At 37.5% G+C, this 27,254-nt stretch overlaps 1 protein-coding gene across 4 annotated transcripts in view; it reads right to left on the bottom strand.

Moving 5' to 3' along the window:
• The window catches only part of LOC129271070 (lysine-specific demethylase 4A-like), a 35,323-nt gene extending 13,210 nt beyond the window's left edge, over window positions 1–22,113 (bottom strand). The window contains exons 1-11 of one of the 4 annotated variants that reach the window (XM_054908423.2): window positions 21,964–22,113; window positions 18,905–19,058; window positions 15,938–16,110; window positions 14,012–14,190; window positions 13,484–13,613; window positions 12,809–12,858; window positions 6,163–6,266; window positions 4,290–4,427; window positions 3,776–3,948; window positions 2,578–3,398; window positions 1,062–1,184 (exon numbers count right to left, since the gene is read on the bottom strand). In XM_054908423.2, the coding sequence (XP_054764398.2) occupies window positions 1,062–1,184; window positions 2,578–3,398; window positions 3,776–3,948; window positions 4,290–4,427; window positions 6,163–6,266; window positions 12,809–12,858; window positions 13,484–13,613; window positions 14,012–14,190; window positions 15,938–16,110; window positions 18,905–19,039 (2,026 nt within the window). In that variant the 5' untranslated portion in view covers window positions 19,040–19,058; window positions 21,964–22,113. Of the gene's footprint in view, window positions 1–1,061; window positions 1,185–2,577; window positions 3,399–3,775; window positions 3,949–4,289; window positions 4,428–6,162; window positions 6,267–12,188; window positions 12,239–12,808; window positions 12,859–13,483; window positions 13,614–14,011; window positions 14,191–15,937; window positions 16,111–18,904; window positions 19,059–21,723; window positions 21,801–21,963 lie in introns of those variants that run through there. The other 3 variants (XM_054908424.2, XM_064106204.1, XM_054908425.2) reach the window with 3 other exon arrangements.
• Window positions 22,114–27,254: the final 5,141 nt, after the last annotated feature.

A 27,254-nucleotide genomic window follows, 5' to 3' on the forward strand; every position in this document is an offset into this window, starting at 1 on the left:
TGCAACCAAGCTATCGTATTGAAGACTATACATCAATCAAATAGAGTTCTGGATTTTTTTTTTTTTTTTTTTTTGTGAAATTTTCATTTTTAGACATCATACATGAATATGTATGTAAACAGCTTCCTCCATTTGTCATGTTATTCCCAATTCCATGAAATGCCATTTCTCAGAAAATCAAATGATTTAAGCTCTATTTGATGAATAATACATTTCCACTTATAAGAATTTATGGATTTCTTTTTTTATATGGCATATGGGCAGCTCCTTGCATGTAATGTCACAATTAATCAGCAATTGAAGAACATTATTCTTTAATGCCTTTTAGTCAAACATTCATCAATGTTTCTCCTATTTTTCCACTTTAATCAAAACCAATGTCAGGGTAGACTTCCCCTTAAAAGTGGAATAGTGACATCAGCAACCAATGGTCATGACATTCATTGAGCAAAGACCAAAATATCAAGGACATCCAGGAACATCTACAAGCCGGAATGGACGGTATGTGCTTGATTTGGGCTATTGAAAGTCATGAGTTTTTGCACCAGCAAAACAAATTCAAGAACAGAGCAAATGTATTGAAAATGCCCATCAAATGACAAAGAACAGCTGGGAGGTTTTTGTTGAAACTTGGTGAACCCAAACAGCACTTTCATCCAAAGTTTCGGAGCTGACAAAAAATTGCAAATAAGTCGTTTGTCAGAGTCCAGGACAAAACTGCTGTTTTGATTCATCAATTTTTGACAAAGACTTCTTGGTTGCTCTTTGCCACGAAGGGTATTGGCAATACATTTTCTAGGTTCTTGAAAGCATTCTGCATCACGGTGCAAAAACACCCTATTCAATGCAATTAGAACATGGAGCCTGGTGGTGCCCATTTTCCAGACACCACAAGTCATAACATGGCAAAAGCCTGAAGAGTCTGAAGGCTTTTCGTGGCAGAAGCACAAGCAGCAGCAATTTCCTGATCCACGTAGACCATCTTCCTCTAGAAGACTAGGCCCATCTTTCAAGAGCTACTTCTTTTTTTCTTAATGTTCTTTGTTTGATTGAGCATTTACCAGAATGAGTGTGAACCAGAGCTTGAGGTAGCACTTCAGGTAAGCCGCCTGGCTTAGGCATAGCCAGAGCCCGCCTATATTCCAACATGGCCACTGCTGAACGAGGGGGTGATGGGCATCGGTCTGTGTGAGGGAGAGGGTGTACATGAAGGACCAGTGACAGGGGATCAGTATGAAAGCATATTGGTATGCAGAGGTCAAAGAGATTAACCAAATTCCCATGGGAGCTAGGGGAAGGTGATTTTTTTTTAATTAGTCGCGTAATGATAGATAACCCACCACATAAGGGAAATAAGCAGCTCAGAAAGGATAATGTAAAGGAGTATTAAAGAAACTTATTAAATGAAATAACATTCAACACAAAATAAACCCTTATGTAGCTGTACATGTACTAAATGTAATATACTAAACTTGAGTGGACGAATGATCATCTTCTAAAAATCCTATTACGTTATTCACTATCCCGCTCCTGGTACTAGCATATTTTATCTTCCCTTTAAAATTAAAATCCTACAACAGAATTAATAAATAATAATATAATCAACATAAATGTACATTAAAAGCACACAGAAGAAAAGATTCATGTAGAAACCTCTCTTTCTTTTTATACTGTAAGATATGTTAGTGTAATAAAAAAGCCAATATTTTTCAAACAAATTAGAACATCTGCGAAACACACAAGACAAGGACAAACACTGTAAAACAAGTATTTACCCCTAAACAAAGTCATTGGCTTCTACCCTTGGTACCCTTCTTTCTATCCTTATCTTCTTCAGTAAAATCAATATCTACATTCAATCATCATAGTCCTTGCACCAGTATGACAGAAACCAATACTTTTCTGTCTACAACAAATCAATGTGATATCAAAACAGTCAAACATTATGTATTAGATGAGATTTTCTTCTATGAAAATAAGATGAAAGCTAAATATATTATCAATTTTTTTCTTTTTTGCTTAATGTGAAAAACAAGTTAATTTTTTTACATTCCTGCAAAAATATGCTAAATGTAGTTAACTTTTTGAATTCTAGCAAAGTCAGGTTTTTTACTCAACAAAATGTAAAATAGGTTTAACAAACTAAATAAAGCTTAACCCCCATATCATTTAATCACAATGGAAATTGATAAATCTCTTGTTAAATTTAATAGAAGGGAAATCCTAATAAATAACAAGCATTTTGCTAGATTAATACAAATGTCTCTCTCATTAAAAAACTTTCACACAGTAACTTGCCTGCGTTTGAAATAATAAATTATTTACCACAAACAAAATCTGTCTTATTCCTTTTTTTTAATCAATTTGTAACTTTTCAACATTAGTGACCCAACTGTGATCCAAAATCATCCAATCCAAAGTGCCTTAATCTATCACACAATTTGGTCCATGAAAATGATGAACTGGTTTCAAATACTGTTGTTTACAATTTTGATTGAAGGAGGGGTTTACCGTAGATCAAAAAATGCAGACAAATTTATATAGTATGGTAAAAATAAGGACAAAATGTGAGCTTACCTTTGCCTTTTCTCATTCGCACCATCTGTCTCCGTCCTTCCTCTTCCCTTGAAGGTCTAGGTTGGTGCTTGTGCTTGTATGTGTTCTTGGGGACGACCTGCGATGGTGACTTGACCGATGAGTACCGATGGTCAAACATGACCCACCTACTGGCCACAGCACTTTCCACCTCCTTGTTGACCTCCTCCTCCTCCCCTTCTGACACACCATCCTCTACCTTGGGCTTGACATCTGATCCATTAGTTGATGACCTTGGTGCAGGCGCATCACCGCTGCCTTCCATGGCCGCTGTCTTTGGCCTGCCTTTAGGTTGGTTTTCCTTGGGAATTTTGGCAATGTCTTTGGATTTCTTGGGACTGCTGTGCTCCTTGTTAAGCTTCTCAGCATCAGAAACAATGACCAGGTGTCCAACTGGGTCCTTTTTCTTCTTTTTCTTTGAGACATCATTTGAATGCTTGCTCTTGGCATCCATCTTTTTCTTCTTAGTTGGCGACTCCCCATCCCCACTTGAGCTAGATTTTCTCTTCTTTGAAACACCATCTTTATCTTTAAGCTTCTTCTTCTTCTTTTTCAGTTTCAGGTTGCTACCAGTTCCATCAGTATTTTTACTACTGGACCTCGCATCAGCTTCTGCTTTCTTCTTCAGCTTCTTGTACTTCTTCTTCAGAGCAGCGAGGGTTACTCCATCCACAGTAATATCAGGTTCTTTGACTTTCTTTTTCTTTTTCTTGGGAAGTGCATTAGGAGAGTTTGTACGCCTCCCATCCTTCTTGTGGACTGGGTGTCTCCTGGGTAGTTCATCACTCTTTGGGGTGAATGGCCTGTGCAGTGAACAAACAGCAAAGGTGCAATTGCACATCATTATGCATTTCATGGCTCACTGGCTACTAGAAAACAGTAGGTGCACTAATGTGGAGTTTGTACTAATCTGGCCCAGTAGCTGAAATTGGTACTGTCGTTGGACTACATTTACAACACAAACATTTATTGACAACATATGTTAATCTTTGCAATTATGTACAATTTACCATTACTGAAATTCCTTTTTGCCTACAATTTTCTCTAACACATCAACAAAGAATGAACATTCATAAACACTCCTTGACATAAACACATGTTCATCTTTCAACGAAGTGACTATGAAATACACGTTTAAGGAGTTCATACAAGGAAATAGATCAAAGAATTTGCGACTTACAACATTGGGGGTTCTTTCATATTCCTCATACTGCTGCCATGTCCCGTGGGGTTATCCACTTCTTCTATGTAGAGGGAGTCCTTTCCTGCTTTCCAGGCTTCATAGCGGTCTGGTTGGAACACCCTAACAAATGGCTCCATACTGATCTTAACAGAGTCCTTCTGGCAAGTGCACTGTCGGAGCCAATATAAACAGGAAGGGCAGATGTCATTTGATATTCAAATAACTATGTTTACAATGATTTTAATAAGCAATTATGGTACACATTAGAAATTATTAATATTTTCTTAGCCAAGGAGAGAGAACCTGCCTGATATGTGTTAAATGAAAATTTGTTTTGAACCCAGAACAATTTAAACAGTTCCTCTACAACAGACAAGAGCTATTACATTATTATTATGGCAAAACATACTATGTCACACTATATACAAGAGGAGTGACATACAACTGGAGTGACCTAAGCACATTATCAAAATGTTACTTTTCAGAAAAGATAGTGAGTGTGGTCACTTACACAGCTTGCTCTCTTGCCATAGTTGATCCACCTAAGAGATGCAAAGTTGGTAGATTCTGCACAGTTGTATCCATGGTTGAATCCAGAGTGATAACCGTATGGGAATGTCACCATAAACTCTCCTTGCTCTTGGGTAATCTAGAAAAGAACAAAAAGGGAAATTAAGGATGAAGATTTGAATACACTTTGAACTTAAACCATGGATTTCATATTTCACAGATCTGAAGTTCTGTGGATGTCCGATTTGCCAGCAGGTAGAATTACAAACAGCTTAGAATAACACTTGCACTTCAGTTGGGTTTTTGCCATTAAAGCATGCACCCAGGGCACTGTTACACAGAGGCTAATACCAATTAGCAAAAGATTGCAAATCTTTGAATTACAGAGCCCAGGGGCCATTTCATTAAGCTGTTCGTAAGTTAAGAGCGACTTTAAAAACGACTGGTGATCCTTTCTTGTGGTAAATGATATTCACCAATAAATTTTCATTGGTTATTACTTAGCACGTGGGAAAGGTTCACCAAGCTCTTAAATTATGAACAGCTTAATGAACACCCACCAGGGTCTGTTTCATAAAAGTTATTGTTCTGGTATCTATTTTTTTACCATCCAATGGTAACTACCATGGTAAAAATATGCAAAAGTAAATCCCAATCAACATTGGCGGCGGAAGCCAAAAATTATAGGGGGGGACCACAAAAATTTTTTGACAAGCAAAAAAAAAAAAAAAAGGTTATCAACACAAAATTTAGGGGGGGACCGTCCCCCCCACCTAAAATTTAGGGGGGACACGTCCCCCCTGTCCCCCCCCCCCCCCCCCCCGCTTCCGCCGCCTATGCCAATCAAGCATTCTATTGAAGTTACCAGTGGATAATAGTAGTTGTGTTTATGCAACGGTGCCTTGAAGTCTAACACACATAATGATCATACCAGCATATTCACTGAAAGACATACACCATGGTTTTAGTTAATCCTTCAGTCTGAAATCAATTCCTGCTTTGATAGCTCACTTCTGCTGGTGCTGTGGACTTGCTTTGACAATTCCTTATGCTACAGTCATATAAACGAAACCAACTCCAACCTGAATGAAGTTCTGGTTGATCTGGGGCCAGTTTCATAAAGGATTTGCAACTGTTGTAACTTTGGCTTTGTGGCAACTACCATGGAAACCTTGATTATGATTGGCTGCTGAGCCCTGTTACCATGGTAGTTGCCATAATGGCAAAGTTACAACAGTTGCAAGTCCTCTATGAAATGGGCCCCTGGACTTGGTTTTGGCGGAGTGACAGCAGCAACCTCTGGAATGATTTTGCTTCAACATGCATTTTCCAAATACCCCTGCCCACAGCTCAGTCTCCACAGTATAACCTCTTGAATACAATATAACTTCAGTATACAATAATTTTCAAATAACTTCAACCAAAGATACCTCAAACATCAGGCATAATGGGAATATGATTCAATAAATCATAATAGAAACATTTCCAAAAGCAACACAAAACCACCAAAAAATTGAATTTGATCAGAACGACTATATGCATACCTGCTAACCCTGCATCCCAAGAAAAAGATGCAAATGGGAAGACAAGGGCTGAAAATTTAAATAATTTCTTATATTTTTTCACAAAAAATAGGGACAGTGGTTGATATGGCACAATCTTTCCAAAAAAAATCGGGTCTGCAGGTACATGTATGCTTTGTGAAAACCAGGACCCTGTAACATACATGTAAAGCTTAGCATTTGATAGTAAGGGCTGACTTTTACACTAACAGACCATACACTAATCAATGCAATCAGTCACAGAAATCAACCCATGATCAATTGCTAACCTTTTGAGTTTCAGGGCCCATACAAGATAAATGACGCACTTACCTTGTTGAAGGGTATGGAATACTTCTTCAAGATGTGAGGGGCAATGATGGACATCTTGTGCCTCAGGAAGTTAGAACAAATCTTGAAGTTGCCAGGAAAGAAACCTACAATAAAATACAAAAATATAGGATACATGCTGCAATTACAATTTTTAAAAACATCATTGTAGTAAAAAAAAAATGGGAAATTACATGCATATCTGCAGTGTACCACCAACATTTGTGGTCTAACAAGTTATCAGATCCGACAACTTTCCATGATATTGATTGGCTAAGAAGCACAAATGTCTGTTGGTACACTGTCGGGGGGGGGGGGGAACTGACGTGTCTTTTCACCAAAAGCTCCCCATGGCAAAAAATAAGGCAAGATTGTAAAAGGGCTTCCTTTCCTACCTCCTAAACTTACTCCTTGCCATAACATATTTCAGTTTCCACTGAACTAATGGAAGTTCATATGGTTCATATGCTACCAACAACATAAAGGTTGTCTGTTTTTTTTTCATGGGGGAGGGGAATCTTTACTAGAACACTGGTGATTTTTATTTTTCTAATGATTATAATAATAATAATGGTGGCTACTTATATAGCGCACAGGTCCACCTATCGGTGCTCATGACGCTTCAAGAAAATAAACATAAACACAAACCATAATGGAAAATGAAAAAGAAAAGAATTCTATTATCTATACAACTATCATTTTATTCAGAGTTGGAGTTTGGGTGTTAATATCATGTAAAGAATAAATTATGGACATGTACTACTTTTGATATACATGTATTATATACACCCCATCGCAATGGTGAATGGGTACATGTATTGTTTGTTTTCATTTTTAGTTTAATACACACATTCATCTGGCTCAGTTTACTTGTATAACAAATGTAATGAGCTGTACATATGCTCCAAAGTTAACACAAATGTCACAAAAGACATATTCTCAACAGGAAAACTCAATTTTCCCATGATAAAACCAACATTTGCAATGTAAAAATACACATGAACAACCAAAACATCAAACACAATATAAATTCAGAAAGAAATGTTTGATTGTCAAGCACAATAGTGCCCTAGATATTATCAGCTAGGACGAGGTATTCTCAGCTGCCAATTAGTAAATAAATGTGTGCCATATTTACATGCATATATGTGTTATCTTAAATCATTATTGTGAATATAGAAATATAGTAACATACAATAGGGAAATTGAAATATATTTCAACTAAAAAATATCCCCTGCATCAATACAGGGTTTTCTTATAGTTATTTCAAGCATGCATTCTCAAAGGAAAGGAAATACAAAACTTTGTTATCAAAAAGGAAGAGCGTTCAATATCTACAGGAAATGTTGGGAAAAGGAAGCGGGCATATTTTGAGGGAAGAACAACACACACTCTCACAAACACAAACAAACAATACAGAATTCCCCCTACAGTGACAAAATGGTGCAAGAATTTCTTGAAATATGGTATGTTGACTCAACACAAAATGAAGGTTTCTAGAAACAGTGCATTTGTGACTATTTTACTTTAACAAGTAAAATGATTAAATAAAAGCAACTAGAATGGGGAAATAATCTTTATAGACTTCATAGAGAAAAAAAAATATCTTAAGACAAAGCTTGGAGTGCATTCACAATTAAACACAGAGCTATATCTGACCAACAAGACAGGAAAAATTTATTACACATAGCTTCTAATGCATGAAATTTTCACCCGTACTAAAAAATCAGCAAGTATGAAGTAATGGTTATGTGGAGGAATTGGAAGGAAATATTAGATGATTTTACAAATTAAGACAAATTTGCTCAGCAAGATACAAAGAGTTGTTGTTTTGTTTTACAAGCAAAAGATGTCAAACCTATGGGAAAACTTGGCAGGTTTGGTCATGGTGATCAGGTAATGAGAGAAAGTGTATCTAGTTACCCTCAGGTCTATTTGAAATCATGTCTGTCAACCATGTGTATTCCAAATGTAAAATTACATTTGAGGAAACGCGTAAATAATAGAAATTATCATCAAAGAATAGACATTAAATATTGTGTTTGCTTATTTATGATGTATATTCAGCCAACGCAGAAATTAATGTTACATGCTAAGATCATTATTTGATGAAACATGAACAATACACACACAAATGCCCTGGCTTTACTAATCAAGTTATTTCTAAATCACACGTACAAAGAAAATATCATAAACGAAATTAACTTGTAATATGAAGGAAAAAAATCAAACTTGCATAAGTCAACCTCACACAAGATGAACTTTGTTGCAACAACAGACCCGTTTACTGAACAATATTTTCTGCATTTTTTTTTTTTTTTGGGGGGGGGAACAATTTAGTGATTCCCAGTATCCTGTAGTGTACTCTTGCCAGATGTATAAATATATATATCAACCAATCCCATACCAAGTGGATATATATATATATATATATATATATATATATATATATATATATATATATATATATGGCGGCTTGTCATTGTTCAAAACCCACCTACACCCGACAAAGGAAATTATAATTGGTAGTGTCGAAAATCTGTCTATCTGATGGTCAATCGGATCGTGGTCGCCCTAGCCACTAACCCGTCTCTGTGGTCTAGTGGTTAAGGCACCGGCGTTCAAAGCTGGGGGCCCGGGTTCGATTCCCGGCAGAGACATTTTTTCGGCATCACCAATTTTTCCAAAAGGGCAGATAGCTCTGGGGAACCTTGATTTAAGCCACGCCTACCATTGTTCTCTTCATCAATTCCTTTCACAAAATATTTAAATAAAAGAGTTGCCAAAGCTGTTGTACTTGTATAATTTCGCACATGTGTGTGTATATATATATATATATATATATACACTACTCAAAAAAAGTTAAGGACCACTTTTTAAAACGTACATAAAGATTTTATACAAGGTGTTTTATTTCTGGAAATACCTCAGTACAACTGTCCTAAATGTCCTTAAACACGCTGTAATCAATTTCACGCATGGGTGGTTTCAGTTGTTGCACAATGTCTCTCGCATCACTGCACATCCTGAAAAGTGGGCCCCGAGGGGTATCAGCTACCGACATGAAGTGGTAAAAACGAATGTCTGAGTGTCTTTCAGGCAGTTCAGTAACGAGTGTGACCACCTCCTGCAGCAATAACGGCTTCACAGCGCTGTCTCATGTAGCTGATGAGGCGATTGATGTCTCTGACGTCCAGTGCATCCCATGCAGCCTCCAGAGCCACACCCAGCTGCTGCAGTCCAAGTGGATGGGCTTCGAGCTGCTCGAGACTCCTCCCCATCATGTCCCAGACGTGCTCTATCGGGTTTAAGTCCGGGGACCTCGCTGGCCACTCCATACGCTCAATCCCCTGGCCCTCAAGGAACTCGGTCACCACCCTAGCTCGGTGGGCACGGGCATTGTCATCCATGAAAATGATGTTTTGTCCCACATTTTCTGCAAATGGCACCACTATAGGTTCAAGGACCTCATCCCTGTACCTCACTCCTGTCATTGCTCCCCCTGGGACCACGTAGAGACGAGTACGGTTGGCGTAGGTGATGCCTCCCCACACCATGACGCTGCCTCCCCCATAACGGTCATGTTCTGCAATACAGGGGTCTGCAAATCTCTCTCCTGGTCGCCTCCAGACTCTCGAACGTCCATCATTGTGGTCAAGGGAAAATCTGCTCTCATCTGTGAACAGAACTCTACGCCATTGCTGTCTGGTCCATCTGACATGCTCCCGGGCCCAGTTGAGACGAATTCTTCTGTGAGCAGGGATGAGTGGGACACACTGAGCTGGCCGTCTGGCATGCATATTGGCTCTGTGAAGTCGGTTACGGATTGTTTGAGTGGAAACAATCACTCCAGTTGCTGCAGCGAAGTCATTGTTGAGGCGGCGTGCACTGTGAAAGCGGTTGCGGAGGCTGAGATTCGTCAAGTAGCGATCATCTCTAGGGGTTGTCGAAACTGGTCGGCCACTGCGGGGTCTCTCGGAGTATAGCCCTGTCTCTCGGTGTCTTTGATTTGCTCTGCTAATGACACTGTGTGACACGCCCATCATTCCGTCTTTAGTCTGTACAATCAACAACTTGCCTACAACAGCAATGCCAAGACACCACCTAAGTGAAACAGATGTAGCCAGAGCCCTAGGGATGCTGGAAGCTGGCCTCAGTCAGCGAAGAGTAGCCAGAATGATGGGCGTGTCACACAGTGTCATTAGCAGAGCAAATCAAAGACACCGAGAGACAGGGCTATACTCCGAGAGACCCCGCAGTGGCCGACCAGTTTCGACAACCCCTAGAGATGATCGCTACTTGACGAATCTCAGCCTCCGCAACCGCTTTCACAGTGCACGCCGCCTCAACAATGACTTCGCTGCAGCAACTGGAGTGATTGTTTCCACTCAAACAATCCGTAACCGACTTCACAGAGCCAATATGCATGCCAGACGGCCAGCTCAGTGTGTCCCACTCACCCCTGCTCACAGAAGAATTCGTCTCAACTGGGCCCGGGAGCATGTCAGATGGACCAGACAGCAATGGCGTAGAGTTCTGTTCACAGATGAGAGCAGATTTTCCCTTGACCACAATGATGGACGTTCGAGAGTCTGGAGGCGACCAGGAGAGAGATTTGCAGACCCCTGTATTGCAGAACATGACCGTTATGGGGGAGGCAGCGTCATGGTGTGGGGAGGCATCACCTACGCCAACCGTACTCGTCTCTACGTGGTCCCAGGGGGAGCAATGACAGGAGTGAGGTACAGGGATGAGGTCCTTGAACCTATAGTGGTGCCATTTGCAGAAAATGTGGGACAAAACATCATTTTCATGGATAACAATGCCCGTGCCCACCGAGCTAGGGTGGTGACCGAGTTCCTTGAGGGCCAGGGGATTGAGCGTATGGAGTGGCCAGCGAGGTCCCCGGACTTAAACCCGATAGAGCACGTCTGGGACATGATGGGGAGGAGTCTCGAGCAGCTCGAAGCCCATCCACTTGGACTGCAGCAGCTGGGTGTGGCTCTGGAGGCTGCATGGGATGCACTGGACGTCAGAGACATCAATCGCCTCATCAGCTCCATGAGACAGCGCTGTGAAGCCGTTATTGCTGCAGGAGGTGGTCACACTCGTTACTGAACTGCCTGAAAGACACTCAGACATTCGTTTTTACCACTTCATGTCGGTAGCTGATACCCCTCGGGGCCCACTTTTCAGGATGTGCAGTGATGCGAGAGACATTGTGCAACAACTGAAACCACCCATGCGTGAAATTGATTACAGCGTGTTTAAGGACATTTAGGACAGTTGTACTGAGGTATTTCCAGAAATAAAACACCTTGTATAAAATCTTTATGTACGTTTTAAAAAGTGGTCCTTAACTTTTTTTGAGTAGTGTATATATATATATATATATATATATATATATAAGTATTTTAGTTTAATGAAAACTGTGTTGTTGCAGAAAGAAACATCCTCAAATATCAATCACTTTAGTAAACAGGCCCTTTTAATCGCTCGTTTATTCTCAGCTCTTTATTTCATCCACCATGCAATTGGAATGTTGTTGGTACTAAAGCTTTTCATCTGCCCTACATGTACATGTAGCAGGTTTGACCTAAGAAAGTGTACATCTGTGAAGGTCTCTACATAAATTTCTTTCCTTATTGCTTGTTGGGCAGGTTTGCCTGAAAATGTATCTTTCTTGCTTAGTTATTTTTTAAATGAAAAAAAAGTCATTAGGATTTGATTTGATTATTGCGATTGCGATAGTGTTATTCCACCAGCTACTGATAAAAACGTATTTGCACTTTGAGCATATTAGAAATGGAGTCTCTTATTTGTTTTGTTTGATAGGTTCAATGAATTAACTAGCCTCAGACAAGCGGGAAAGTAGTTTTGTAGAGTCCTGCTAAATGAAACGTGGCTTGCATTTCAAATGTCATTCTAATTGTGTTAAATGATTTTTTTTTTCAAACAAAAAGCAGCAAACTTTGTGAATTTCAGAATGTAAACACTGGAAATTGAAAGCAATATAAGGTGTGCGTACCCTCTGCCAGTCTCTCCAAACGTTTACCATGTTCAGTGGGGATAGAATACCTAGATCAACACACACAGGACACAAGAGGTTATGCACATCAAATAGAAAATAAACACATCAGACACGTGTGAGAGGATACAGGCCGCACTGGTCTTTTGTAACTTCAGGATCTGGTGGAAACATTACATTCTTTGACAGCCCAATGAATAATATCATCCATCTTGGAACTAGAATGTTGTCGTTCATCTGATAGTGAACTGCAAAGTTCACACATAAGTCTTCTAAAAAAAAATGAGCACCAGAATGATAACAGATATATGCTAATACTTTTTTACAGATTCTAAGTGGCATTCATATTGACAATCTATTTGAAGATTTAAGTGAATGGAATTCAATAAATGGCATAGTTGCCTAAAATCTATAAGTGATAACTCAGCCATTAATAGTGACTACTACAGTGTACATGTAGTAGCACCAGTGCATAGTAAGTAAATTACTAGGTTTCCATGAATTTATTGTTAACTTATGATCAATGTTTAGTGGAAAACAATGCACTGTCTGACCAGATGTGAAGTTACAACAGAACCCAGTGAAGCCCCCATCCTACCACAGTCATATAGAGCACTTACCAGTTGCTAATCTCTCCAGGCGTTTGCCATGCTCAGGAGGGATAGCATACCTGTTTTATGAAATTCATTTGAGGGAACAAAAGTTGGATAGAAGTTTAGCGACAGCTTATAATATGTACAGTGTAATAAGCCGTGACAGATTAACAATGGATTGCAAGTCTTTGTGCACAATTTTGTGCATTTAATAAGGGGGAGGTCAATCCTATTAAGATTAGGATTGATAAATAACTGATAAAATCAATCATAAAACACATACCAGAACATAAAACTCTTTCATCATTCTTCCATTTATCACAAATAATAAACGATTTGACATTCCTATTTCTTTAATGAATATAAATCAACATCATCCAGTAGAAAAATTGTCAGTAAATTCAGCCCTCCAAATTGCTTTCATTGTAATAATAATATGAAAATTTTTCATAGCATTCAATACAAATGTTTATTTGCACTGCCTACTTCAGCTCTGCCAATAACAGAGACTAACACCTAAATGAAAAATACCCTGTCGTTAGTTGGATTTCAAGAACCACTAAATAATATGATCACTTTCCGATAATAACAAAAGGCCCATATTAGGTACTGAAATTCAGGGGGGGGGGGGAGGTTCTCGGCCTACAAGCTTCCAAAGCAATCTATCCTACCGTAGTTGGTTGTGAATTCCTGTATAATTACCAAGATTTTGGAGCACCATAATGGAGATAGTTAATGCTGTACAGGTCCAAGTCTTCAGTGTGCCAGGCAAACGTCGTCTTCCACATTCCAAAGTACAGGTAGGCAGTGTTCACCCCTTCTATTTTCACACCTGGAACAAAAATAATGTGATAGGGATAATTTCAGAAGCAGTTCACACTGTATCAATGTTTCAATAAGAGTGAATTTGAGAACTTTGTGAGGCCTGAGACCGAGACTTGCTAATTAATGAATTTATAATGACTTTAGCATCGATAGCAATGGGTGAAGTACACATAGCATTGCATAATACCTAGTGGTCATCAAACTCAGTTCTCCCAAGGGTGATAGACAGCACATGTTACCAGGTAAACAACCCAAGTCCCAATGGATTTCGATGCTTGCGAGGATTTAACATTCATTTATTAGCTGTCCAAAGGATAGGCCCGCTTCAGCCAAAGCGGCTGGTCCAGAATAGACTGGTTGAAGCTCCTAGTGGACAACCTTTTTTTTCACATTTACTGGTCATACCTTGCTCTTCCTCAATGATATCCAGGACTGTATTCAGGCTGTTGATATTCCAGATGTCCACCCCTTTATCGTACACAGACCCAGAGATGTCGGCTCCGTAGATGGGAGGGTTGTAAGTGATGTTCTTCCAGTACTTCCTTTCCAGATCTTCATAGCCAAAATGTGGTGGGGTCTGATACCTGTCAATGAAATAAGAATTACCTATATTAAACCTGCTCTTGACATGTGCATGAAAAAATATCAATTCAACCAAAATAAACACAATTCCAAAGTCACAAACAATTGCTATTCAAGGGAATACAGAAGTGTGATCTCTTAAGTAGTAAAGAGACCTATTAACAATACAATATTATAATCTTCCTTTTGGAAGTGAAGGGCACACACAAGTTGAAGGTTTGCTTTTCTACCTATTGCCCATTAATTCTCTCGATGTTTACTACACCATCAGTTGTTTCTCTTTACCAGAAAGCTTTATTTCATATCAAACACAAGCTTGATGAACTAACTCTTCCTTCTTAGCAACAAGTGGAACGCCTCTGGCAGTCTCGCCTGCATTACGCAATTTAATATAGCAGCAGTGCTAACTTTGAAAACTACTATAAAATAATCATTCACAAAAACATCATTCATATAATGACATAATACCACGTTCATTGACCATAAATGACATTTGAACGGAGACTTAAGACTGTCAACTACACCCATGTCCACATTTCATTCACTCTATCCATAAACTTTCAAAGTTATGATGGCACTTCAACAATTACCCTAACATGGCCTAAGTTTATTGACCTTAACTAACCTTTGACTTGGTTTTGTGACCTGAAACTCACAGGGGATGTTCAGTGATGCTTGATTACTCTTATATCCCAAGTTTTATGAACTAGATCCATAAACTTTCAGAGTTAGGATGGTAATTCAACAAATACCCCCAACACGGCCAAAGTTCATTGACCTTTAATGACCATTGACCATGGTCATGTGACCTGAAACTGGCACAGGATATTCAGTGGTACTTGATTAACCTAATGTCCAATTTTCATGAACTAAATCCATAAGTTTTCAAAGTTATGATGGTAATTTAACATATACCCCCAACACGGCCAAAGTTCATTGACCTTAAATGACCATTGACCATGGTCATGTGACCTGAAACTCGCACAGGATATTCAGTGGTACTAACTTGATTAACCTAATGTCCAAGTTTCCTAATGTCCAAGTTTCATGAACTAAATCCATAAGTTTTCAAAGTTATGATAGTAATTCAACAAATACCCCCAACTTGACCAAAGTTCATTGACCCTATATGACCTTTGACCTTGGTCACGTGACCTGAAACTCGAGCAGGATGTTCACTAATACTTGATTAACCTTATGCCCAAGTTTCATGAACTAGGTCCATATACTTTTTAAGTTATGATGTCATTTCAAAAACTTAACCTTCGGTTAAGATTTTGAAAATAATTTTCCCATCATGGTCTAAGTTCATTGACCCTAAATGACCTTTGACCTTGGTCATGTGACCTGAAACTCAAGCAGGATATTCAGTAATACTTGATTAACCTTATGTACAAGTTTCATGAACTAGGTCCATATACTTTCTAAGTTATGATGTCATTTCAAAAACTTAACCTTAGGTTAAGATTTGATGTTGACGCCGCCGCCGCCGTCGCCGTCGGAAAAGCGGCGCCTATAGTCTCGCTCTGCTATGCAGGCGAGACAAAAATTGTAAGTATATGTATTTGTTCCCCTCCCTTGGCTAGATTATTAAACTTCTCATCTCACATTTTTCATACAAGACATCACAAAACCATATAAGCTGTGTTAAACTTTGATTTCTATTAAAATCTCTCTCGACAAACTATGTGAAAGGATTAAAGTAGCCCGACACATCTGTCCTTGAGTATCTTGTTCCCTAGTACTTACTTTGCACTGTTGGCTAGCTTAGCAAACTCCTTGACAGTCATGGCCTTCTTCTGGATGTTATACTGGGTATATAGGCCTTGATGACCCATGACCTCTTGCTGGATTGGTGCGGGAATGATCAAGTCCAGATCCTCATAGTTCTTCCGAGGCACAAACTCCTTTGGTGGAATCACCTACATGACAACACAAGATCCAACAGCAACAGCATGAACTTACAGCACATACATGTAGTCTACATCATACTTACATATTCATCTAGCGTACATAAAACTAAAATAAAATAAAGGCCCTAATAATTCTTCAAGAATAAAGTTTTTATGTCAGGCTCCAACATTCTGTACTGCATTTTCCATCAGTTCTTATTCTTCTTAATTCCTCACCAAATGAAGTAGTATATATGGCCTGACCAGCAATAAGTTCTTTAAATTAATGCTGGGAGCAGGGCCAGGCTGGAACTCGGAACCCGGCGAGTTGGGGGTATTTCCCCCGAAACAAGCCGGTCCAGGTTGAGAGCTAAAACAGCCAAGACCGGAAGTCATGGAAAAATACCAAATTAAAAGCAAGATAATGCAACCATTTACCTCGATGAGTGAACTGAGCTCATATTTCTTCGCAAATAATCTTAATCAAACTTTAACATGAATTTCAGCCTCATCAAGCATCGGAAACAAAATTCTTAGTCAAATATCACTAAATGAACACAGAAGGCAGCAACACGTCATCGTGTTTGTAATCGCTAATTTCAACACATCAGAAAAAATATACGGCAGACTGAGACCCTAAACCTGAGAATCCGATACAGGACCCAGAAATTTTTTTGCTAAACCTTCCGGTCCGGGTTCAAGCCTTGTTTTCCTTCCGGGCCCCAACGCTACCCCAAATTCTTTCATTGTTCATCCAATACTCATATTGTGAACAGTTTTGGTTTTGTTTTTTAAAATAATCAGACATTATTGACACAAGATCAAGTGCTCACACTACATTATATTCAACACCATAAAAAATGCTGATTTTATATATAACTCTATAGCTTATGCATCAATTGGTGTCCTATTTAGTGCTGTAGCCGAACCGAACGGTAGTTCGCCGAACATGGCACTTCCGAACCAAACAGAACCGAACCGAACACTAAGACTTGGTTCGGAAGTTCGGCAAAAAAAAAAAAACGGCTTTCAGCTAATAAATTTCTAAGTTTACACCCTTTCTAATCATTATATTTGCGCATTCTCTATTTAATCTTCTTTGCAATTGTATGTTGGAAGTATGCGCTTATTTTGCGGTTACTAGATTTTGTTTTCATTTTCATGTTGACATTGTGGTTTTTACGGCCCTGATTAAGAAAGGAGATCCGATGAATGATGTTGCGCTATAATCATTTTACTGGCTTTCATCATCTCTCGCTCTGTGACTGTGGCCGAATCGCCGAAGCATGGTAAAGAAAACCAAAACTGTATGAGTGTTCATTGGTTAATCTAATTATCTAAAATATTGTTGTTTTTAGGTGGCGAACAAGATTCTTGTTTGAAAATCTTCAAAGTATTTTGAATGAACGAGCTCAATAAACTGAAAGTGAAAGATGAAGTACCATTAATATTACGAATTACGATACGATGTGAAGATCGTAACTCGTGTATTGTTGCGGCGGAGAATAAAGATCCGATTGAGGTGATTGACATTATTATTGAGGTGTCGGCTCGCTACTGTCTAGTTTTCATGATTTTAGAGAGAAGTAAAGAGTTTTGAAAACGAGAGATCCAGTGAAAGTGGGAAATAAAGTGAGTGACTGTTAGAGATGAAAAGGAGAGACGCAAAACAAATAATATAGAAATGAGATGAGGTGAAGTTATCTTTTTTATTATTAACTATCAGATGAAAATAAAAATCAAACACTCATGAATGATTACGGTATAGCATATAGCAAGATCCCCTTCCCCTCGTTGACAAGTTGAATGAAGATAAAGCCATGCGGAAACATTCATCTCTTGGGGGAAAATGACCCCCAATCTTTACTTTTTTTTTTGCTTTCTTATCAACTTCTCAAATTAACCATAAACAATTCGATGATCACTGAGACTCTACTCCCCCTGTCCCATTACAGTCGTAAAACTTTGCGTCCCATTTGGTCTGTATGTTCATGGTCGAATGAAATCTGACCAATGAAATCATAGAAATCTCGGGAATTGCTCTTCAATCAGTGAGCTGAGTTTCGCGAGCAGACAAAGCACGTGGCTGTATGTACCGATGCGACAATCAGCGACATGCGATTGGTGGTTTAGTTCACCCATCGAGCCAATTAGCGAAAGGCGCATTACATAAGCACGCTTTCTTCGACACGCCCCTGGCCCTACTATGCCTACAGTTCAGTGCACTGGCGCTGGCCGCCTCGTATGTGATGCAATTGCCAATCACGTTTGGCCGGACTGTATATATAAATATTCATGAGCTCAGAGTCCCGCTACAAGTGGACTGCATGCGCTGGCCTAGCTGGTACGTACGATCCGAGTGCGAGCGTAGTTAATTTCGCAAGTATCCAAAGTGTGGTCCAGGTATGGACGACTAGGAAGAGTCGCCATTTTAGAACTGGGAGTTACCCAATAAATCTGTCATCAGATAATCAAATTCGAGATAACAGTTGATTCGTTGAGCGCTATAACTTTCATAGTTTCATGTCAACAAGATAGAGATAAAATGGTTTGATGTGACAGAGGTACACGCGAGCACATGCAGTCAATCAAGTACAAATTGTCTACCGGTACGCTACGTATGCCTGAATGAACTATAGCTTTATCAGTCTATCATTAATTACCGAACCCCGAACCGAACCAATGTTCGGCAAATTTCTGCCGAACCTTGCCGAACCAAACCGAACCCGAACATGGCGCCTGACTTGCAGCACTAGTCCTATTACGGTAATATCCAGGCATATCCCTTCAAGAAATGGATGCTGGTCCTAATTTAAAGGCTTACCTTGGCAACACCAGCTTTGTGAGCACCTTGGGATTCCATGTAGGAGATATAGCCAGAGAAGTCCTTCATCTCCTCCAAGGTTGGTCGAAAGACCATGATCTTGGGGATGTTCTGGGCCGATGCTGTCAGACTCATCTTGAACAACTACATAGGGCTAAAGACGGGATACAAAGACAAAAGAAATATAAAAAGTAAACATTCACAAAGAAATTAAAATGTCAAATATAGTATAGGGTCTAGACCTATGTCTCCGCAGCAAAGACTCTGGAGCACCACCATGTTTTTCACATTACTTAAAATTAGATTCTAGCATCAAACATACCGGTGTGTTGGCTCAGTTGGACGCAGGGTTGTTGATTTTTTTGATTTTTTTTTTAAAATAAAAAAAATCGGATTATTTTGATTTAAATCGGATTTTTATGATTTAAATCAGATTTTTTTGATTTTTTTCCAAAGAAAAATAATGGTCACACTTAACAAGTTTTAAACTATATTTAAACTGTTTTACACCAATAATAGTGGTCAAGTAGTCTTTTGAACATTGTGTATTGTACTATTTGACACAATAATCCACTTATATACAGGTAATTTTTTTTTTTTTTTTTATTTGCATTATAGAGAGGTACATTTTATGGAAGCCCAAGTAATGTTATGTATTATGTATACATTTAAACTCTTGAAATTTTTATATCAGTCAGTTCAAAACATCCGAAGTGTTACTCCAATGCATGAAGTACTCAAAGAACTTGAGAATTTCCAACAAAATTGACATTATTAAAGGCCTGTAGGATAAGCACCACTGTCCACCACATCATTGATGTGCTGTTTTTCAAACTATTACATGAACAAGCAAGCACAGCAGTTGTATTGCTGCATACAGTAACACTTGCCCAGCAACTTTCCCATTTTTAAATTCTTACTTATTAAGTATACATGTGTACTTTAAAATTGTGTAATTGAATGTATGGGTATTGATAAGAAAATACACAAGCATGCAAAAATACATGTAATTCTTATGACTTATCAAATGTACACATATGCCTTCAACTTAAGTAATTGAAAGAATGGGTATTAATAGTAACAAGAAGGAGGTACATACAAGTAGTTCAGCTGTTTTGTAAAAGTATCCAAGTTGTGGACTTTGAGCACCTTTGTAGATTTTATATATTATTTTATTGAAGATTTAACAGTTTGGTGTACATACAGAGAGTTATTTATCATTACTTCGTTAGAAACTTGTTGTTTTCATCAGTTTTGCTTGTTTTACAATTTGAAAATAAAACAGTGGTGTTAAATCAGACTCCATGAGGGTGTATCATTCTTTTAAAGTATCTCTAAAGCATGTGGAACAGAAATGAAAATGATTACATTGAAAGTATCTGTTAAGAAGAAGAGAAAATAGAGAAAACTAATTTTTTTCATAAAAGTTGATTTAAATCAGTGATTTTTTTGAAAAAAATCAAGTGATTTAAATCGCGATTTAAATCATGATTTAAATCGACATGATTTAAATCAAACAACAGAGCGTCCATCTCACAACCAGTAGGTTGGGAGTTCAAACACCAGCCGCATCAGACCAAAAGGCGTTAAAAGATGGGTGTTGCTGCTACCCTGTTTGGCGTTCCAAGATTAAAGGGATAGAGCCTCGTCAATCTAACATTGCACAGCGGCTGCCTGCCCACGATCATTTGGGCAAAACAAATTTTTGGAGCATTTAATTTCATGTCTATTTCGAACAATAAAATATGGATTTCCATGGACTTTCATCTTCTTGTATCCAGAATAATTCTCTTGGCATCCCATCGCAGTTTGCTCCACATTAAGTCAGACATTATGACTGCTTTTGAATTTTATGTAGCAATACTTTACATGTAGTATGTACATCAGAATTCAGTTCTCAAAAACTGTGAAATACATGTATATATCTTTCAACCAAAACAATATGAATCAAATGTGAGGAGTGAAATTATTCCCTTAACATTTCCTTCCAAAATATCTTCACAAGTTTTAACACTTTTTAAATGCCTTTGAATTTCAATCATTTTGCATTGGGTAAATCACATTGTAAATCATAATAATATCCATCCACTGGAACTATTTTATTGATGACTAGAAAAAAAACACTTCAATTCATCAACCATGTTGTATATCATTTTTCTATAAATCTTGACTAACAGAAACAAAATGAAAAACTAATCTTGCTTAAATGCATCATATACAGTACTGGAAACAAATATTAATATGCACCAAGACATTAATTTTTCAAAAAAGAACAAAACATGGAACTTGAGTACACACCTTGTTGGGCAAGGTGTACTGTGACTGTGAGAGCTCATCACAAACATGAAAATATATAGGATTTTAAATGACAAATCACAACTTAACAACATAAAAAATAAAATCGTATGGGGATCAAATACAAAACATCAATAGTACTCTACGGATTTATTTTGAGTAATTGCCAAAGAAACCCGAATAGAGCAATGAAAACATTTCCTTACATTAAGAGCTAATCGATTGTGGAAAAACCAAACTAGTGAGTGGGACGCTCGTGACGTGTGTACGGGACGCGTCCGCTTTAATATCGAGTCGCATTCGGGCACCAATACGGTAAACACACACACACCCATGTACCATACTACTACACAAATTTCAAACTACGTCTACGAATCATCAAAGGCAACACACAGAAAACATTCCACCAAAACCTACTCATTTCTCCAATCGACAAAGAAATGAGGACTCTAAATTTGGAAAATCTATATCATGACTAATTTCATCCGAAAATGATTTGAAACAAGCTCATTTTCAAGGTTTACTTGACAAGTTATCACGCCAAATGTGAAGAGAATTTTTCTTTTTCGCGAAGACCGATAAGCAGCTGACCGGTCTACGTGCAAAACCTACGAACGATTTTGGGGAAGTCCACTTTGGAAGACTTGCAAAGATATGTGTTTAAAACGACAATGAAAGCTCATAATACAAACGGATCAGGACTATATTTCAGATCAAAAAAAAAAGTTTCGCTATTAAATTCTACCAAAAAATCGTACTCATACCTTTGGCAACATCGAACAATCAAGTTGAAAAAGGAGGAAATGTCAGCTCATCATCGGTCCAGGCGACGACAAAAATGAAGCTGTTACATTAACAAACCGCATTACACACGGTCTTAATTGTGTACTTACATCCATCAAATAATATAGTTCGGTATACGAGTAAAGGGGGAAAGATAGCGATAAGAATAGGGAAAGAGAGTAAACCGGGAAAGGAGAAATTAAAGGACAGAAGTGACATGGAAAGGGGGCCCGAGGGGCCTGCCCCCCCCCCCTATTGACGGAGCAAAAAAATGAAAAAAAGGTGGAAGAAAGAAAAAAAAGAAAAAGTAAGGGAAAGAAAGGAGGGGAAAAAAGAGGAAAAAATAAGAAGAGGGAGACGAGTGAATAAAAGAAGATCAGGGGAAGACTTGGAAAATGATCAAATAATATATATCGTGTCACTATATTAAATTTTCGCTCGCGCTTCGCGCTCGAATAGCCTGGATTCGAAGATATACATATCTTGCTCAATAGGCTGATATGTAGCTTAAAATATCAAATTTTGAAGTCAATATACAAAGCATATTTCAGCTCGGACATCGAGCTTTCATTATTTTGTTTGATTTACAAATTGATTTTTTTAAGTGCTCTGTAAAATATCCGTTTTATTGTGCGAATATCATTTGCAGCTTTTTGCGCTGTGCGCTCGCATTATTTGTTTTGCCAAGTAGGCCTACATATTGTCTTTGTTTATGCCATAAGATTCTTTATATATCAATTCTATAACAAACTAATTAAAATTCCCCCTTTTATGACAGTTTATCCAAAATTTCGTCTCGCGACTTGCGCTAGCATTATCGTTCAATATAATTATATCAACTCATAAATCCCATTCATGATTACAAAAGTGCTTAAAATATCCAGTTTTCAGGCCGTTGTCAACAAATTTCACTCAATCATCAGGCTTATTACATTAATAAATATAATGATAAAATTTTCATGAATTCCTAATGACTAATTTTTTTTTTTAGAAAGGAATATCGACAAGTTTCATATCGCGCGTAAGAGGAATAGAAAGATAATTTTCATATGATGACGAAATGTCCTTAGGCCTAGAATGTCCAGGTCCTATGTCAAAATAATAATAAAAATATCAGCTCGCGCATTTGTTAAGTGCTATCCACATCCACTTCACAATTTCCCTACACAGTGCTTTAGATAGTGCTTAAATTCTCCCTTTTTATACCGGAATATCGCGCTCGAATCATTTTTTCATGATTAAAAAATGAAATGTATTCAGAATGCCCAGATTCTATCTAACTCTAAAACACGAGCACACATGTTAATTGAGCGCAGCTTGATCTTTATTCAAAACGTGCTAAAATTATCCAGTTTCAGATCCGAATATCAAAAATTTTCTGCTCGCGCTATGCGCTTGTATTATTAATGTAGGAAAATACCAAATTACCCATCCTTTTTCATGATTTACAAAACATGAATATAGTGTCCCATTTTTAGGTCTGAAATTAATTATTGGTTTTATACCTGTACCGTTAATGATTATAAAAATTGCTTAAAATGTCAATTTTTTTAGGTCGAATTTTCAGCTTGCGCTTCGCGCTCACATTATTTAATAGTTGAAATATGCATCGTCTTAATGGCTAACTGCAAAACTTCCTTAACAGGCCCCTTTCCGATCAAGCCAGAACCCATATTAACAATTTCTGCTCGCGCTTCGCGCTCGTAGTAATTATCTAGTTACATACGCATCTTGTTCAGGTTCACAAACATTGCCCATAATATTCATTTTTTAGGACAAATTACATGAAATTTCAGCTCGCGCTTTGCACTCGCACTGAATTTAATTAGGGCTTATGAGATTATTTTATACTTTTTTTAATAATGTTTTATAATAATAAAGCGGCTAATAAATGACTGTTAGGACATCGGCGTTTTGCCTCCCCCCTCCTAATTTTTCACGACCAAGAAAATAAGAGAGAAAAGGAAAGGGATACGGGTGAAATATAGGCCTATTATTTTCCAAATGTTATGTCAAAATCTATCACAAACTTTGATTTTTGTAATAAAAATGTCACAAATTTTGCTCGCTCGCAACTTCTTATCAATTTTACGCGATAGGCTGTGAGCCCCCTCAAAATTTCTGGCTCATTACGCCACTGGCACAACCCATTCAAAGAAACAAACAAACAAAAATCAACTTTGAGCAGCAGATCGGGGAGAATATGGGTGAAAACAATTCGCCCCCCCCCCCCCCTTACTGGCGGGAGCTGGATCCGCCCCTGCATTAATGCTTTCTTAAAGTGCGTATAAGAAGTTTATGATCTCCTGTGATATAGTAGACTGCCTTGCATTTTTTTTTCAGATTAATCTCCCCATATTACGAATATCAATACTTATGCCATAAAATTGAAGTTTTAACTCTAAACATATCCGTATTTTGTCAGAAGCGCTCCGAATTTTTGTCATTCTTTAGGATATATATTTATTTTTGTTTGTTTTGGAAACGGCTCTGTTGCTATATACTCCCCCATTGAGGGACATTTTAAGGACTAAAAATGTATTAGAATATCGGGGAGATTGTTCTTTCTCACAAGTTCTTCTCTACTTCCTTTTCCCGTTTTCTTTCCATTTTCCTTTTTTATATTTTTTCTTAGTTTTTCTCTCCCTTTCCTTTTCTCTTTCCTTTTTTTCTCTTTCCTCTTCCTTTTATAAAATTCATATAAGCTCAACACTGAACATTGAAAGTTATGAAATTTAAAATGTACATGTTTAAAGTATTTCAGCAACAGGTTATTGTTGAATCGGAGTTGGTGCTCTTAATTCATATTACCCAACAGATAGGCCCTCTTGTAAAATACGGTTCCAAAGTTAATTGGATTTATCACAGAAACCCAGAGAAGGCCTAGGGCTAGGAGCGAACATTTTCTTACCACCACAGATTGTTGATGGGAGAGGTTTAGAACAAATTATCGAGATGATGTTTCATGAAATTTTTGAAGATTTGAGGAGAATTTGGCAGATTCCAGAAACTGACGTAGGCCAATTAATTGTCAGTGCATTATATTTACAAGCTCTAGGGATGATTATTGTTTATGTGTTTATTCGGGCGACTGTCGACCATTACTGTGTGATAAGTCTCTGCTCAATATTTTTCTTGGTCATTGAGCTTATGGGGGCTTGGCCCCCATTTGGATAGAGACTATTAACACAAGGGCACTTAGGCCTAATATAATTCAATTTCAAGAAAGAGAAGATTCTAATGAAAATAAATATACTAAATATTTTTAAATGACAAAATACTCATATTTTTATCTAAAATATTTTCCTTTTATAGTAGAATCAAATTTTATCAATTTCTGAGTAAAGGTCAAGTCTGCCCAATAAAAATGTTGGGTTGAATAAATTGAGAAAAATCAATCTAGCATAACGCTGAAAATTTCATCAAAATCGGCTGTAAAATAAGAAAGTTATGACATTTTCGCTAATTTTTTTCAAATCCCTTCCCAGTTATATGTACAACTCAGTGACCTGCAAATGAGACAGTAATTTGATGATGTCCTTCACTCATTTTTCTTTTGTTTTTTTAATTGTTTGAATTATTCAATATATTTCATTTTTTTTTTTTTACAGATTTGACAGTAAGGATCAACTTGACTGAATCATGGTTTTGAAAGCATGCTAATTCCACATGTTCAGGGAGGAATTATTCTTTGTTTCACTTGACAATGTGGAGAAAATTACCTATAATAAAATACAAAAGAAATAGTGAGTGGATGAATGCGCATTTGGACGTTCCACAGTTAAAGTGAAATCCATGTCATTTTCACCAAACTTTGCACATAGATACTTTAGAACCTTAATATTCGAAATATGCAAAAATTAACATAGGTCCATGTGCTTGATTTTTTGCTAAAGAGCTTCAAAGTTCACCCAAATTGATGTTCTTAAGAATTGCGCATTCAAAAGAATTTGGCATTTTTAGACCGCCCAAGATTACTACAATGAGTTTAAACCTCTATTACTCAGTCAAAATACATGAAAAAGTCATCAAACTTCGCAAGAGAGTTAATAATAATCGTTAGAATGGAGAATCTATTTGTAGTGCTATTTGTTTGCAATTTTAAGTTTAACAGCACTGTTAGTTCTTAAAAATGGCGTAAAAGATAACAAAATCCCAATCTACAAAATGTAAAATTTCAGTAACAAACTACAAACGTACAATAAATGCTGCACTTTATTCAAAATCCATGTCATTTTCACCAAAATTTGCAGAGTTGTAGAGGAAGGTATACCTAAGAGGTACAAACATAAAAAAAGGGGTTCATGTGCTTGTTTTTAAACTATCAGCATTTTTATTAGAGCAAATGTGCTTTTTAAAACACCAAAAATGCGCCGAATGCTTAGTATCTATGTGAAGAAAAAATCAAAACCACTCTACCATTTATTCAAACTCGGGGTAATATTCGTGATTCTTGGCAGCACTGCAGAGTAAAGTATTTTGAAATTGTAGAGAATATTTTTTTGAATGGTCCATGGAATAATTCAATTTTTTAGCTTCATGAAATAACGCATCGGATCTGTAGTTAAAGTGCAGAAGATGAGAAAAATCAGCTCATACCCGCAGCTAATTAATCACCTGTTCATCCATTGTGACGTCAGCGCGCAGAGTGTAAACTATGCGCAGATCATAATGCGCACAAACATAACTGTGGAACGTCCACAGTTTTTTAACTGTGGAATGTCCAAATGCTTTTTGGATTTTTCTCTTCTTATTCAAATCAACTTTTTGATTGGGTGTACTTGTCCTTTAAAGGTCAAGTCCACCCCAAAAAAATATTGATTTGAACAAATAGAGAAAAATCAAACTAGCACAACACTGAAAATTTCATCAAAATCGGATGTAAAATAAGAAAGTTATGACCTTTTAAAGTTTCGATTATTTTTCACAAAACAGTGATATGCACAACTGCATGAGTGACATGCAAATGAGATAGTCGATGATGTCCCTCACTCACTATTTCTTTTGTTTTTTATTGTTTGAATTATACAATATTTCATTTTTTACAGATCTGACAATAAGGACCAACTTGACTGAACCATATTATTAAACAATGCTGATTCCACATGTTCAGGGAGGAATTGATCGTTGTTTCACTTGACAATAAGAAAATTATAATATTTCATATTTCATGTAGTAAAATACAAAAGAAATAGTGAGTGGATGACACCATCAGTCTCCTCATTTGCATACCGACCAGGATGTGCATATAACTGTTTTGTGAAATTAAGCG

Source organism: Lytechinus pictus, chromosome 11 (genome assembly GCF_037042905.1).
Source record: "Lytechinus pictus isolate F3 Inbred chromosome 11, Lp3.0, whole genome shotgun sequence".
Taxonomy (NCBI): domain Eukaryota; kingdom Metazoa; phylum Echinodermata; class Echinoidea; order Temnopleuroida; family Toxopneustidae; genus Lytechinus; species Lytechinus pictus.